Source organism: Pseudochaenichthys georgianus, chromosome 15, assembly GCF_902827115.2.
Source record: "Pseudochaenichthys georgianus chromosome 15, fPseGeo1.2, whole genome shotgun sequence".
NCBI classification, from domain to species: Eukaryota; Metazoa; Chordata; class Actinopteri; order Perciformes; family Channichthyidae; genus Pseudochaenichthys; species Pseudochaenichthys georgianus.
In genome coordinates, this window is record NC_047517.1 from 20322060 (window position 1) to 20337930 (window position 15871).

Consider the following 15871-nt stretch of genomic DNA (forward strand, 5'->3'; position numbering starts at 1 on the left):
ATAATAGCCGTGGTACAAAAATATCCACTGTTTGTAAAGTAAACACTTTCTAATCCTCTTCTTTAAATCCCATGGTATTGGTACCTAAACCTAAATTACCTACATTTGTTTACAGTGTTCTTAATATAGTTCGCTATCTGTGTACTTCTTTTGATTTTTTTGTTTTATATTTTATGTATGTAACATGAGACCAAGTCAAATTCCTTGTACGTGTGAACCTACCTGGCAATAAACCCGTTTCTGATTCTGATTCTGATTCTGATAAGACTACAGTATTCATGTCTGTCTAAATTGATGTAAGTGGGAGACAAGAGAAGGTTGTCAGCATATTTCAGGCTTCTGCTCAGTGTTCTGCTCACTTGTCACAGTCCTGTAGAAAGTGTGTAAACACAGTCAAGCTATGTTAAGTCGGAAGGCACTATATAATCCCATGGGGACATGTGCCATCACCAGGCTAGAAGCATAGGAACCATATGACATGCACACAGTGAAGGACGGACTATGTTTGGAACAGTTGTCATAGCCAAGAGGGGGACAAAGGCAGTGTCTCTGTGAACACTGCAGAGCATAAAAGAGGAGGAGATGGATACAGAACAAGATGGGAACATGGAGATAAAGATGTCTGGAGAGAAGATGAGGGAGGGGTATATGATATCAGATAAGAAAGCAGATGAGGGAAGTTGCAGCAGCAAGTACTATCTAGAGAAGCAAGCACAGGGCATACAGCTAAGGTGGGTTGATTAAAATGACGATGCAGGCATTAAATGAGAATGTTGACAAAGATCAGCATTTCACGACACTCTAAAACCTATTGACCACATTTCTGTTCTCCCCTTCTTTCTCGGTGTCCTGAGCCGTAAGTGCTACTCCATCATCAAATCTGAAGCCAGAGTTCCAAAGGACATCTCAGATCTCTGTCATACTTGTTCTGCATCAGCAGCCCGGCTCAACTTGGCAGGATGTCCCCTAACCCCACTCGCACACCCCCAAAACATGGCAGACAGGGGATTACTACAATCCAGTTAGGGCGATACGGCCAAATCTCTCTATGTGATTGGATTCTCTGTAGAGCTTGCGAGTGGGCTGTGGGGATGGAGCGGATGTGTTGTCTGTATCTCTGCCTATGTGTCTCTTTGTGTACTGTATGTGTGTGCATGTTTGTGTGTGCCCTGGCAGGAAGTGGGGCTTCAACAGAGAAATGTCCGTGTAATGTCTCTGATGAGTGACCCACAGCACTCCCGGCCCAGAAGCCCTCACTTAAAAGCAGAGTGTATCTCAGCGTCTCTAATGCATTGAGGTTAGAAGATGCTGTCTGAGAGCGAGAGTCCATTTACAGTTTGCTTCCTGCAGGAAGAGCCGGCTAAACTAAATAGGGCAGGGATCGTTATCAGGCACTGTCACGGCTGCACGAAGAGCAGCTCGTGGAGGACCCGGCAGCAGCTGATGTCCGGCTGTTGATTTTCATTTTCATTTTGAGCGATGTATTTGGAGTTGTGTTTTAATAAAACATCTGACACAGATGAAAAGCAGAGCATACCGCATGTTTTGTGACTCGCACTCTTGTAAGACTAGTGAGTACTTTTCTTATGTTTTTAAATGATCTTATTTCTATAAATCATTAAAACAGTAGTACTAATTAGAGCTGGGGTGTAAAAGTGCCGACAAAAGCCGAGCTAAGGTTATGTCGTAGGAGGGACAGGGCTTTTTCTACTGAGCTTCACATGTGGACTATAGTGAAATAACATTTTGACAGAGATGGACCATCCTCCTTCAGGCTTTTATAAAGGTTACAAATTGTTTAGAGCATGACCTAGAATATCATTCCATCAAAATATTACTTTATCATTTTTTTAAATGTCTAAATAACTAGATATTCACAAAACTGCTATGTAATGCACCATTATAGTAACCTGTGGGAATGGAGATTTCATGAGGCTTTTACAGTAAAAAGGAACTGAAAAATGATGAATGGTACCATTTAAAAGTGCCATACACACATCATTACACACCCTTAATAAAATAGCTTTTTGCAGTTTATAGATATTTTATATATTTAAGGACTTCATATTTGCAGAATTGAATGGACTTACGTTTAGTAGGGTCAGCATAGGTAAAGTAGTTATAATTTGCAACACTTTGTGAGTGCACTGTGTGGTAATCTCACCATCTTGTTACTAAGTCATCATAATACAGACCTTTTTATGTCCCATTTACACTCCAGTATGCAAGAGCTGATGCCTTAGACTTTAGGAAAGGGAGAAAAGTTATTTTGAAATGTCATTAGTGCACAGCTCAGCACTGTGCAGTAACTGTCTCAGGCCTGGGAGAGACCACCTCCTGTTTCCATGGAAACTTGGGCAGGGTAGACAGAGAGAACAGTGAGAAAGGATGTTGGATAGCTTTTGTGTGTGCGCACATGTTTGTGTGTAGGGGTGGATGATGGAGGTTACTCGAAAGATAATGAACACGATCTAATTTAGACACCGTTTCTTATCGCTTGGTCTACGGTAACTAAATGTTGTTGATTTATGTTATTTGAGAAGTCACCCACAGCTCTGTGTTTCCCACATGTGTTAAGCTGAATCAAATCAACACAGCACTGTAAATGATAGTGTTCAGCTAACTCAGAGTATTTGAGCTTATCTTTTTTTTAAATACCTTCAATGATTTGTGCAGTCAGAGGTAGAATTATTTAATAATAATAATAATAATAATAATAATACATGGGACTTTTATAGAGATTTTCAAGAAACTCAAAGACGCATTGACAGAGAATTAAGAAGAGAAGAAAAGACAAGAGAAAACAAAAAAAAATAGATGACAAAGAAACACAAAAAGAGATAAACAAAACGGAAAATAGGGGGGGAGGGGGGTGGTCTAAAGAACACATGGATGTGCTCTATAGCTATTCTAACAAAGTATAGAGCTCAATTTAGACCACAGCCCAGTATTTCTTTGAGGGGTAATGAAACAGTTAATCTAATTTCCACCTCTTGAGATGGAGTGGAAAATATGGTCAAGGGGTATACAGTATCTAATTTGCAGCATGACATTGCGAGGCATTGGCTTTAAGCACAGACTAACAAATTGCTGCTTAGATAAGCAAATCAACAGCGACCAGAGGGGAGCAACTCTTAGCTTAGAGGACACAACAGGAGAAGGGGAAACATATCTGTGTGGCACATTTTACTCTGGAATCATAATCTATGACGCATGGTACCACCCTGTGAAGTTAGTTCCTCAAAATATTTTATATTGTATGTCCTGAACGGTTTAAAATAAGCATCCAGTGCAAATCTATCATTAGGCGAAACATCTCTGTCACTGTGCACGTCCTTCACACAAAGAGCAGCAGGTCATCGGATCTACTTCACACTTAGCGGGTACATTGCTGGGGGACCAGAAAAGTGCAAAGTTCAATGTGGTGCAATTTGGCCAGCCGTTGGCACTATAAAAAATGATTTTACATTTGTAACTTTTAAAAAGCAAGTCTAAGAAATGATGATTCATTTTTTCCTGGAAACTGTGGGCAAAGACAAATCTATATACAATATAAGCCTATTTAGCACATGTATCACTCTTTTGCCATTCTGAATTAGGTCGAAATCTGTTTTTCATGGCGTTTCCTCCTACAACTTTGAGTATTGTCCTCAAATTAGGTTGAAAACATAATTGGAACAAGCTGGTTTTCATAGTTGTGATCATCCATACAGTTTCGCTATAGCTGACCTTCAAAAGTTTGCTCGATTGCTGTTGGCACGGCTTATATTAATATAATCGAAGGAATAACCGTAAGCTACTGCATAGCTCAAGAACCGTTCGTCCAATTGACTTCAAACTTGGCAGGAGTATTGCAGAGGATCCAAGGGGCTGCACTGAACATGTTAGAAGTTAATCGGATGAGCTGGTCTTGTGAATTCTGCAAGCTGCACTTACAGAGCCAAAGCTACTGTATGGGTCAACACTGAATGGGTAACAACGATGTAGTAGCAGAAGCCCTGTTACAGTGCATATTGTTAGGCTTGTGATTGTAGTAATAGACGGGAAAGTTACCTGATCTGCCATCTCGCTGGAAGTCCACATGGTACCACTCGCCGTCATTGACCTTTTTATTGACTGCCCTTGTCTTGGTGGTCCCTGAGCCCATGTCCAGCAGCAGGTACAGGTGGCCATCCAGCATCTCAATGGCGAAGAAGTCCACCTTGAGAATCTGGGGATTCTTGGAATCCTTCGGCGGCTGTTTGGGCTTGCCGTGGCTGAAGAGGATAAGGCCGTTGGGCTCTGTGGTGCGGAAGTCGAAGGAGATGGAGCCCGTCTTTTTAGCGTTCCACTTATTGAGGACAATAAAGGACTCTGGCGTCTCGAATGTGATGGGGTCCAGAGTGGCCACATTCTCGCACTTGAATGCCACAGTACCATGGACCTTCATCTTGGAATCACCCTGCTTCGCCATCCTGGACAGCTCAAGCCTCACATCATTGTTTTTGTACACAACCTGAATTAAGAGTAGAAAAGGGAAAGTGAGGAACTGCGTTTAAGTGGCACCAATTGTCGCTTACATCACCCTGCACAAAATATAGTATTCTGGTTGGGTGAAGTGTTGAGACCTCTATTTTGACTTTAGCTTGTGTGTCGACTAAAAGAAGAGATAGTCTCAATTTAAAAAAGGTAAAGGGGAGGGGAACAAAATGTGATCAGGTACAGTAGCTTCTCCTGGAATTGTGTGTGAAACTTCAGATACAAGTGATACATCAAAACTGCTTCCTTATTTGCATGTGTGAAGTAAAATGCTGATTAAGGCCCCAGTTGAAGCCTGTTGTTAGAATAAATGTGTGCTGATGACAGATCCGACTCTCTAAAGAAAATAAAAAATGACTTGACATTTGCTTTGCATATTTCTATGCAGAATGTCTTGTATCAAAAGCAGTTTGTATTCTCAGACACTGTAGACCAGTTAGAAAGGGTTTGGCATTAGAGTGCTTTATTTAATGAAGTGCATTAGTGATGTGACCTTTGAGAGGCCGAACCCTGAAGAGCTAAGACATAAGTGACAGACAGTGGCAGCCTATTATAAAAAAGGAACCACCTCATTAAAATACCAATTAACCATGAATGAGGATCATTATCATATGGAACAGTGCTGACCAATTTCCCAACCTGATCACATTTAATTAGCATTTGTCTAGCTCATTAACTCTATTTTCCTATGAAACTTGTGAAAATCCTGTGTGACTCTTATATAAATGCACCCAAAAAGGCATGATACGCAAAAACTGTAGGATTACATTTCAAAACATCTCTAAATCAAACAATAAGCTGCATTGTGTGTGAGGGGAACGGCATGATGCACTATGTGCACTACTATCAAACAGGATTATAACTGTAATTGGCAACGATCTAACAAAAATGAAATAGCAATAACTTTGTCATTATCCAATCTCCGTAATGAAAGAGGATCTTGATCAATTGAGCTGAAATAGAAGGTATCCCTCTGTCTAATTTACATTTGGGGAAACTAATTCACATTTTGGTGTGTAAAAGATTGTCACTAAAACATCAGTGTGGTTGTGTTAGAAATACTTACTACAAAAACACACTTACACACATGAAGTGATTGAATTCAATGTGTCAATCAGTTCCTGAAGAAAAAGCTATGAAGAAATAGACTTTAAAAGACAAAGCTGTCAATAGTATGCCAGGCAGACTATCCTCAGGCGGCAGAAGCAGAGTCAATGATCTATTTCACACCTCTCCAGCACTGCTAATGGGTAGATAATGTTATCAAGTGACGGATAGCCCAATTATGGTCCGCATGCATATGTATTTACATAACAAAAGAGTCCTAATGGTAAATCTATTGCTTTCAACAGGACAAATCAAATGAGTTACAGCTGTGGAAAACTCTGGCTGTGTTCTTTATCTGTTGTCATGCTAAGCGCTCACCTGAAAACAGGGACACCTCCGATGGGATTGCATGTGCATGGACCATTATGTTTATCACTGAGCCAGATCTACTGTGTCTAACTGTTCACGTACATTGAGCTCACTGCCGTGCACAGATTTAGGTAAGCTCAGGCTTATTTCCTTGTTAATGCTTTGTGACTGACTATATCAGACTGTATTCGAAAAAGAAAGTTGAAAAATAGAGGCTTTTATTCCGACATCTTTATCCATTCTCTTAAAAAAAGTCTGAAACAGAGCCAAATGGAATGGTTTAAATATTCCATAAGAATAGAATAATAAGAAAAAGATAATCCAACTAGAATCTCCTGACACAAGAAATAAAGAGTAAAGAATAAAAGGATGATATCTCTGCATGGTGGACCTTAGTTATGTAGACTAAAGGTGCAACAGACACAGCCGAATACATTTTTTATACCCAAGACAAAGGGCACCTTTCAGAGTCAAAGGCGCTTTGGTCTGAGCTACAACTGCTGCTGCGCTAGTACTGCTGCACTAATTTGTCATCAAGCTATGTGCTGTGACAACTGAGCAATTACTGCACCACCGTTTGTTTTGCCATCAGAACCAACAGGCAGGCGTGGCGGCTGAGACTGGAATCTGCACACGAATACAACAACAAGCCGCTTCGAATCATGCCATCAATCACAGCCTGCAGCACATGCTGTTAAACCACTGCTCATATGTTATGACATACACAGAAGATGACCTGGAACAGGGCTTCTGTAGAATTCAAAAGGCTCCATGACAGCTTGTCAGTGCAATTAATATATCAAATTAAAAAACATTTACGTCAGCTCAACTAACCTTATGATTGAGAGTATTTCGGCCTTGTCTCTTCTTTTTTTAATAAAACTAATAACAATAAAATGATCCTAGTGGCAAACTACAGGGGAATTCTGTATATCCCACAACTCTTTGCGCCATAATACATTGACATTAGGATAGTGAGAGTAGCCGCTGTGCTTAAGCTGAACAAAAAAAGTGAGGACAGCTCAGTGGGGAGAGACCAGGCTTAGGGTAGACCATTTCCAATCCCTTTGTCACCACATCTTCAGCAGCTCAGAGACATGTAGTTAACTAAGATACTATCCTTCAGAACCAGACCTCTAATGAGCTGTACATGGCGTGGGGACATGTGGTCCACGCCCTGCCTGCTCATTAAAGAGAGCTTCTTCAGACATCTATGAGACATTTCAACCCAGTCTCATGGCATTTGTGTTCACCAACACGATATTTAATCTATTGATTCGTGTTCAACAACACGATTTCCCAATTTTTTTCGTGTTGCACAGCACGATTTTAAAAGCAATGTATTTCAACTGGTAATGTGTTTCGTGCCGGAAGACCGGAAGCTGTGTGGTTCATAAAAACATGTTCTTACTCAATATCAAGCCACAAGTATTGCTTTTATTTTAAATCGTATAATTTCGGACTTTTGTTGCCGTCTGTGAGGAAAATAAATGGGGCTCAGAGCCTCAGAATACTGAAATCTATATTTTTTAAATCTTTTTTTCCTTCTAATTTGCTATTCTTTTCAAAATAATACGCTGTTATTTACTCACCAATAACACACAATTATCCTTGCTTTTATTTTTTCCATAATCTCGGGCTTTTTTGGCATCCGTCAGGAACTGAATTTCAAAATAAAAATAACCGGAAACAGACGTAGGAGTTTAGGATGGCCGAAGACACTACACTACCCATAATCCCCAGCTATCGTTTAGGACTACAGTCGCCGTGATTAATCTTCAAGCTCTGGGATTGGATGTTGGAGTGGTAGTGCGCTAAGGTTACGCCGAGCGTCAAACAGCTGTTTGAAATGGAACGAAACCACGCCAGACTATCCAAAACCGGATAGTCCCCCCCCCCCCCCAGAACTACACATGCTGGCTATTGTGTTTCGCAAAATGTTCTATGGGACGTCTCTACTGAACGTTTTTGTTTTTCCCACAATTAGAAGTTGCCAGTATTAAACACATTGGTGTTATCAAATGTAAAACATATAATTAATAAATGGGTGAAAATCGCTTGTGTACCCACATGACAGCTCATTGTTACTTTGTAATTCTACTCCACTACAATTCAGAGGTTAACCTGGTATTGTTACTCCACTACACTTATTTGAGCTACTTTGCAGATTCTGATTGATGATGTGAAATATAAACAACCCTTAAATCAGACTTTAGTTACACCTGAATAAAATTCAGGTAAGGTGATTGTCAAGTGCCAACAATTAGGAGCGATATTTGATAGTTGGTGCTTGAGAAGACTAAACATTTATCTGCAATTGACATGAATGGAAACGAGTAATAAAGTATATTCATTACTCGTTATTCTACTAATAGTTAATTAAAGACTGTATATTATGGCTATTTTGCACATCCCTTTCAAGATTTCAAGATTTTCAAAGGTTTATTGACATATCATACACACAACTACGGTGTAGTTATGCAATGAATGAAAATCTTGGGTCACAGGTTCCTCAACAGTGCATTGCAAGACATCTATCAATATGTGTGTACCTCCACCATTAAACTGTCATATTCTGCACATTTCTTATACTATCTACATACATAAGAATATAATTAATGTGTATAATATCAGTTAAAATAAGTGCTTCAACATAGTTAATATTGCAGGAAAGCAATATATTAGACGTTAAGTACTTTGTCAGGCTTAATATTCATCTGTAGATAGATACCCCCAAAGTCTTTTTCTTATTTAACACTAGAACCGCCAGAGGTCGCTGTATAGCTAAAACCGCCAACGGGTCAAATGTACCCGCTATTGATTTTCAAGGTAGGCTACAATGTTCTTTTATTTATCATACAGAACAGTGAGTTTTGATCGCACAGGAATGAAACTTATACCAATAGAATCTGTGGACTCTCAGCTTTTCATATGATATAGTTTGTGCAGATAGAATGAAGTATAACATATCGCTAAGAGTGCTGATTTAAACGCTTGGTGTTGCTATAGAAACACGTCATGTTTACCCTGCATTTTCTATGAGGTAAATATTACCCTCTGGTGGATATAGGTATAAATGGCATTTTTTTTGGCGATTTTTTCAATCTGACATCATATTGACAATTGCTAACAACAGAGGGTGCTACATAACACACTTTCAAGAAAAGTCACGTACTGGGAGACTTTAATAGGTTATTGAAAAAAAGTTACATAAAATCAAAAAACAGCTGCGGGTAAAATGTACCCGTTGGCAGTTCTAGTGTTAAAAGAAGACTTAATCTAAAGTATTATTTAATGTTTAAATAAAGGTTAATTCGTTTTGCTGTTTTGCACCTCCTCCTATTAACATCTTTGTACATCCTGCACTAAACTGTTTTATTGTAGAGATCACTTACAGTATCTTCTTGATTTTTTATATTCTATATTTTTATCACAGACCTTCTACTTTCCCCCTATGAAAGTATGTACTCTTAATATTGTTTTCATCAAATATAACACATAAAAACAATAATTCAATAACGTGCTTTAACCACTAGGCGGTGCACACAAGGTACACACAGCCATAATAACTTTGTATTATTAGTGTAGGACACTTATGTATGTACAACATCTGAAGATGTGTAGTTTTATTCATGCTTTCACATAATTTTACAGCATATTGCTATACTATTTCAGACTCAGTATTTACATTCTTATATTCAAAGAAAATCAGTAATATCTGATATATATATAAAAGTCCTTTTATATCAGCTGTGCACCGTTATGGTGTAAATATAACCTATCTATGAATTAGATCAAATGTAAAAGTCAGCCGAATTAGTGTTGATACTACAAGGAGACGTATTGTGTGAAGAGAAATTGAAGATGTTGTTTAATTGTTGATATATTTATGATCCACGTCAAGTATTCCGTTTCGGCGGCATTTCTTCCAGTTTTTCCAAAGGTCTTCTCATCAGGGCTCTATAAATAAAGAACTACGGCAGATCTGTAATATGTAATGCAGCCGAACCGTGTATTACAATGCTGTTATGTGATGACTTTCAAAGAGAAAAGCAAGAACACTTGGAATTAAGTATTATTTTATTCTTTTAAAATGTTTTCCGGATTTCATATCATATAAACACCAAATCCCAGCATGCATTGCGGCTAAAACATCCAATCAGCGTGCTTAAACCATAGCTGAGGATCTTGGGTAATCGCTCGAAATGCCTACGTCTGTTTCCGGTTATTTTTATTTTGAAATTTAGTTCCTGACGGATGCCAAAAAAGCCAGAGATTATGGAATTAAACCAATAAATAAAAGCAAGGATAATTGTGTGTTATTGGTGAGTAAATAACAGTGTGTTATTTTAAAAAGAATAACAAATTAGAAGGAAAAAAAGATTTAAAAAATACAGATTTCAGTATCCTGAGGCTCTGAGCCCCATTTATTTTCCTCACAGACGGCAACAAAAGTCCGAAATTATACGATTTAAAATAAAAGCAATAACTGTGGCTTGATATTGAGTAAGAACATGTTTTAATGAACCACACAGCTTCCGGTCTTCCACGACCCGACCGGAGAAAAACACGTGCTGCAGCCTGCAGGCACGAAACACGTTACCAGTAGAAATACATTGCTTTTAAAATCGTGCTGTGCAACACGAAAAAAAGGGGGAAATCGTGTTGGTGAACAGGAATCAATAGATTAAAAATCGTGTTGGTGAACACGAAATGCCATGAGACTGGGTTGGACATTTGCTAAGGACAACAGTCTGCGCTTGAGGTGAGTGGGACAAAATGTAGGACACTAGAGAGAGAAGAGAATAAAACATAAGGATGCTTTTCAAACTAGAAGTTGAAATAAATGGATTGATAATTTTGCAGCACTTAAGATATGTTTCTGCCAAACATCTTTATAAATACAAGGCATCTCCTAAAGTAAATGCTTAAGGTCAGAATGCCTTTTCAACCAGCCAACAATATAAACACTATTGTGTAATGACCTCTTTTGCCTCATCTGGGAGACATACATTTAATCTTCATACATTAGCCAAGTGCACCAGGTTGCTTCTGCACCTTGTTTTCTTCTAGTGAGGGTGAGGGTTAAATCTTAGTTGCTAATTTCTAGAACAAGATACATTTGCTAAACACAAAACGTTATGGTAATAAGGTAAGCCATTAGGCAAGTAGCCTACGATAACAACAGTCTGGTACCTCAGTCCCCAGTGGAAGAATAGTGAGGTGTTTAGTGTGTCAGTTGGCTGACTGCTCATGAAAATTCAACTGCCTGATCTCAGGATCACTGCTCTTCTTTGAAATGCACCTGAAGGAGCCGTATGAAGTCTGTGCTAAATTCCACTCTAAGACTGTTCTTTATGTGCAGCTGTGTGGTACACCAGACACCTCGGAGTGAAGTTGTGTGTGCGCACAATCTTGTGTGTTACATTATGAGGGGGAGGTAGAGGCATAATAAAGTTTGTGTGAGAAACAAACTAAAGCAAAGAGTAAAGGAGGAGACAGGGTCAGTGTGTGGGTGGATTGGCCTGTGTTGGAGTCCTGAGGTGAAGCCAGTCATATCCTGAACACCCACCAGCATCAGAGAGTACACAAAAGCAGTGTTTACCTCCAAGAGGCATCCCATGAAGTTGTTGCTGACTGGAGATCCAGGCAGGTCAGCTGTGCTAGGACTCCCTCCAACATAGAAGAAGTCGTCAGAGCCTAGCATGGTGTAGTCTTCCTGTGTATATCCCGTGGTGGTCAGAATCCCATCCACGGATATTGTCACCTAGACAACCAAGCACAGGGAAAAGGCACACTATACTCAGACAGCCTAAGTAGTGCAAACGTACTGCCTTTCCTTCTTGTCGTCTATTGAAGACTTCCCTACTTTTCTTAACCCATTTTCATGTCTGTTTTATTGTCTTTTTTCTTGTTTTTATTATTATTTTGTCCAGTTTGATTAGTTGGAAGACTGCAAGCCTTCAAAAGAATGCTATTCTAGTTAGTGTTAGTGAAGTGCACATTATACAGTGTTAGTATTGCCCCGACAGCAACGTAAATGTTATTTAGCAGACACAAAAATGGTGTTAGTAGAATGTTATCTAGGTTAGTTAAATCATTAATCAAATATTAGTACATCCAGTAGTTCTACAAAATAAATCAGAAAGTGCTACTTGGTTAGAAAGGGAGCACATGCTATGATGAGCACAATCACCATTTAGTATAGTCAATGACTTAGGGTTTAAGAGAAACATGAAACATGCATGCATTTGTGTTTTCTTTTTGATTACAAGCAAAACAAAAAGAAAATGATTGAATGGGATACCGGGAGTCAATATTTTAACACTTGCCATAATGTCAGAAGCATGCAGAAGCGTAGGGACACTGAGGTATACATAATAATTCACCAGGGAAGCACCAAAGACGAACACAACTTAACTTTCACATTTATGTTGACTAATGGGCACTGTAACATTTGCAACACATAGTCAAAGTGCATGCCATGCAAAGTGAATGGGGGTTCAACTGGCTGAGCCAAAGAGCATCAGGCCAGCCAGACAGGAGTGGGTCCTCATTATTAACCACAGCTTGATGCAAAAGGCTCGAAATGATGCTCCTAAAAAGGTGGATTAAACAGAGTTGGACAGGAGACAAGTGAAATAAAGAGGGTGAAACCAATGAATGAACCAATAAATTAAAAAGGATTCGAAAAGTAAGCAAAAGAGTACCAACCGCAATTTCCCTTTTGTAAATGACGTCTACAATAAAAATAAAGAAAGAAAGAAACACACGGCAAACCCAAACTAAGAAACAATTAGAATGATATCTACCGAACAATGTAGTTTGTTTACCATAGCGTGTCCAATGCCTGAGTGCTTTGTGGAAAAGGGGGGAGAAAGGAAATTAAAAACTGTGAACAGAATAACGATTGTTACTCAAATAATATATGATGGTCAATACTGTTAGTACATTGTTGAACGGTAAAAACCATACTGGTTAGTAGATGACACATTCCATGAATGATGTTAGTTTGTTTCCAAAGCATGTTAGTAACATAGAGAAAGAAGGGCAAAATAAGTTTAACAAGAAAAAAGCAGACTAAGGAAATAACAATATAGCTCCACAGGAGGTGCCAGAGCTCAACCAGTGACTCCCTATGTACCTCATGGTGTTCTTGCACCATGTTTTTTTATGTAACCCAACCTCCTTACCAAAGTCCTGACAAAAGGTTATGATAGACAGACTAAATGGTATATAAGAAATAATACCTAAAGCACATCAGTTGACCCTCTTTTAGAAAGTCCCATGTTCAAGACCATTATGACACATGTTTATTTTATATATTATTTTAGGCTGGAGACCAATCCAGGGTATCAGATTTCCCGTCGCTCGTACAATACTGTACCTCCGTTTGGTCTTATTGATGAACTTTAGGATCACTTTACTGCAATGAGACAAAGCAAAGAACACCCTGATACAGAATGAGGAGGATGGCCATTTGGATTCCCCCAAAGAGCATGCATTCAATATGCATGGTCGTCCTTCACTATTTTAATGCAGTGAATGTTCAGGCTGGCTAAATCCTTAGGGTTGCCAATATTCAATCTGCTGGTTGTGCAGAAGGAGAAGCTTGGTGCTGAGGTGAAGAGAAACATTTCCCACCAGATGAGCAGGAACAATGTTATTTAGGACAAAATGATCAGTTTGATACTCTAGGGTAAATAAATAAGTGTTTGATATCTATTAAATGCATTCTTCATGTTTGTCAGGCAAACTTGAAAAGCTTATATTTAAAAAGTAACAATGTATGTGAGACATTACAAATCTTTGCTTCCACTTACTGTATCTAACCTCACCCTGATTTAACGGACATAACCCTGCCTATTATTCTGTAGCTGATTTACACTTGCTTATTCAATGAATATGGCAAATGTTGCAGATTTTCTTTTGTCAATATAACTGTGGGGTTAAGACACCAGAGGGGGAATGGTTTTCATATTCAGTTAAGACAGCACTGAAAAAGGATTTGCTGCTGCTGCAGTAAACTCGTACTCTGGATTTAGAAAATCTGAACTATTGCGGAAAGGATTCAGCTAGATTTTCCAGGGCCACAACTTAATGGTGGGTTAGGTCATTCACTTCAGAAACACTTGTTGTTATATTACATAGAATGCTCTTAACATCCCGATAGCAATGAATACATGAAATGCTTTGACAATAAATTACATAAAGAAATGTCATCTGTGTAAGACCTATCATCTGAGCCGGCCCGGCTAAAATAATAAATAATAACTGGATGGCCTACCTGCCTGTCATCTCGTGCCATCTCGTGCACAAACTTATCTCGTGCCCTCATTGGTCATGTGCACGTTCGTGTGTGTTGGAGGAGGGGCTCTGTCAGGAAGTTTGAAGGAAGGGGCAGATTTTTTTCGGCTGCGTAGTTTCAAATTCTAGCGCACTTGAGCTGGTTTCTCCATTCTTACCTACCCTACATGTACCTTTAATGGCCTATGGGTATGCAACGCAAAGGACACCAATAAAAGTGGTTTGCGCACCTGGGGTTATATCCCACAGTTTGTTTCCCAAGGATCCCCCAGTCTTTCACCAGCAACCATAAGAACCCATAGAAGAAACCCCATATCCCATTGTAATAGATATCTTTGAAAGAGTGAGTCATAACATACAATGAAGCACTGGTCAGGACCTAGATCTAGTTGTTGAAGCTTTTAGGCAGCAGGGAAGTGGAATTCCAACCAACCACTGACCACTGAGTGGTGGCTAACATTAATTAAAATGGAGTAACAGGTTGCTTGGGTTGAAAGCCACAAATACTGATGGGAGCTGACAAGAGTTTAGATCTATATAATAGTTTCCCAAAAACGTAAAGTTTATTTTAGGGGCAAATACGTTAGATTGAAAAGGGTAGATTGATTATATTGTTGTCAAACATCTGAACGGGTCTCAGTGCTATACGGTTGATGTTTAAAAGCAATTATTTGTTTCCCCCTCAATTCCTAACTCAATAGAGGTCTTGTTCTATTTCCTTCTAGATGTTCCTGCTCACTTGTGGTTCTGTTTTGTCTCTACCACACATCACGATGATTTAATTAAGCAATCCAATTACAATATCTGGAAAGAAAATATATTGTATGATGGTAATGATTTAAGTGCATTTCTTTTTGATTCATTTACTGAGTCTCTGCGTCACCCTCTGTACTGTTACCTGACGTAGATTCCTTGTTACTTTGACATCATGCCAATCATTGTCATTAAATTTCCCATTGACTGGCTCCACAAGAGCTTCAAAGGCTCCAGACCCCAAATTAATGACGAGTGAGACAGCCCCATTTTTCAGGGCCAGGTTGACGTAATCAGCTGATTTGCCCGTGTGCAGCATCAGTCCATTCCTCTGCAGGGTTCTGAATGACAACGTGATTTCATCACTGCTGCTTTGAATCGGGTTCAAGGACAAGTCGTAGCAGAAGAACTCAGATCCTTTGAAGGTGGCGACATGCTCTTCTTTTCCTGCAGAGACAAAGAAAGAAAAATGTGTTGCATTAATATCCTGGACTCTTGTGTGCCTGTTGGGAAGCTGTCATAAACAATGAGAAAAAACATCTAAATAATGTGGGTTAAGAATAACACGTTGAATTTGATTTTTTTCAATAGTTGATATGGCAAGCTCAAATATGATTGAAGAAATATTAAAATGCTTACTGCTTTCAATGCTAGAACATACCTACTTATTTTTTGTGACACTTTTAATAAATGTGTAGTAATTACATATGCAGTACTATACAACTGGAAACTACACGCTGCTTTACATGGCACATCTGTCAGCATGTCTGTCCCAACACCTCATTCATACAAAAATGATTAGAGATACATGCATGAAACAATACAAAAGCAACATACAGTACAAGCACATTATATCGAATATGATGCATGTATTATC

At 39.0% G+C, this 15871-nt stretch overlaps 1 protein-coding gene across 1 annotated transcript in view; it reads right to left on the reverse strand.

Moving 5' to 3' along the window:
* LOC117459590 (neurexin-1a-like) overlaps positions 1-15871 on the reverse strand; it is a 303237-nt gene that overhangs the window by 150601 nt on the left and 136765 nt on the right. Inside the window, exons 6-9 of the mRNA XM_034100510.1 lie at positions 15140-15441; positions 12768-12791; positions 11540-11701; positions 4054-4495 (exon numbers count right to left, since the gene is read on the reverse strand). Of these exons, the coding sequence (XP_033956401.1) occupies positions 4054-4495; positions 11540-11701; positions 12768-12791; positions 15140-15441 (930 nt within the window). The remainder of the gene's footprint in view (positions 1-4053; positions 4496-11539; positions 11702-12767; positions 12792-15139; positions 15442-15871) is intronic.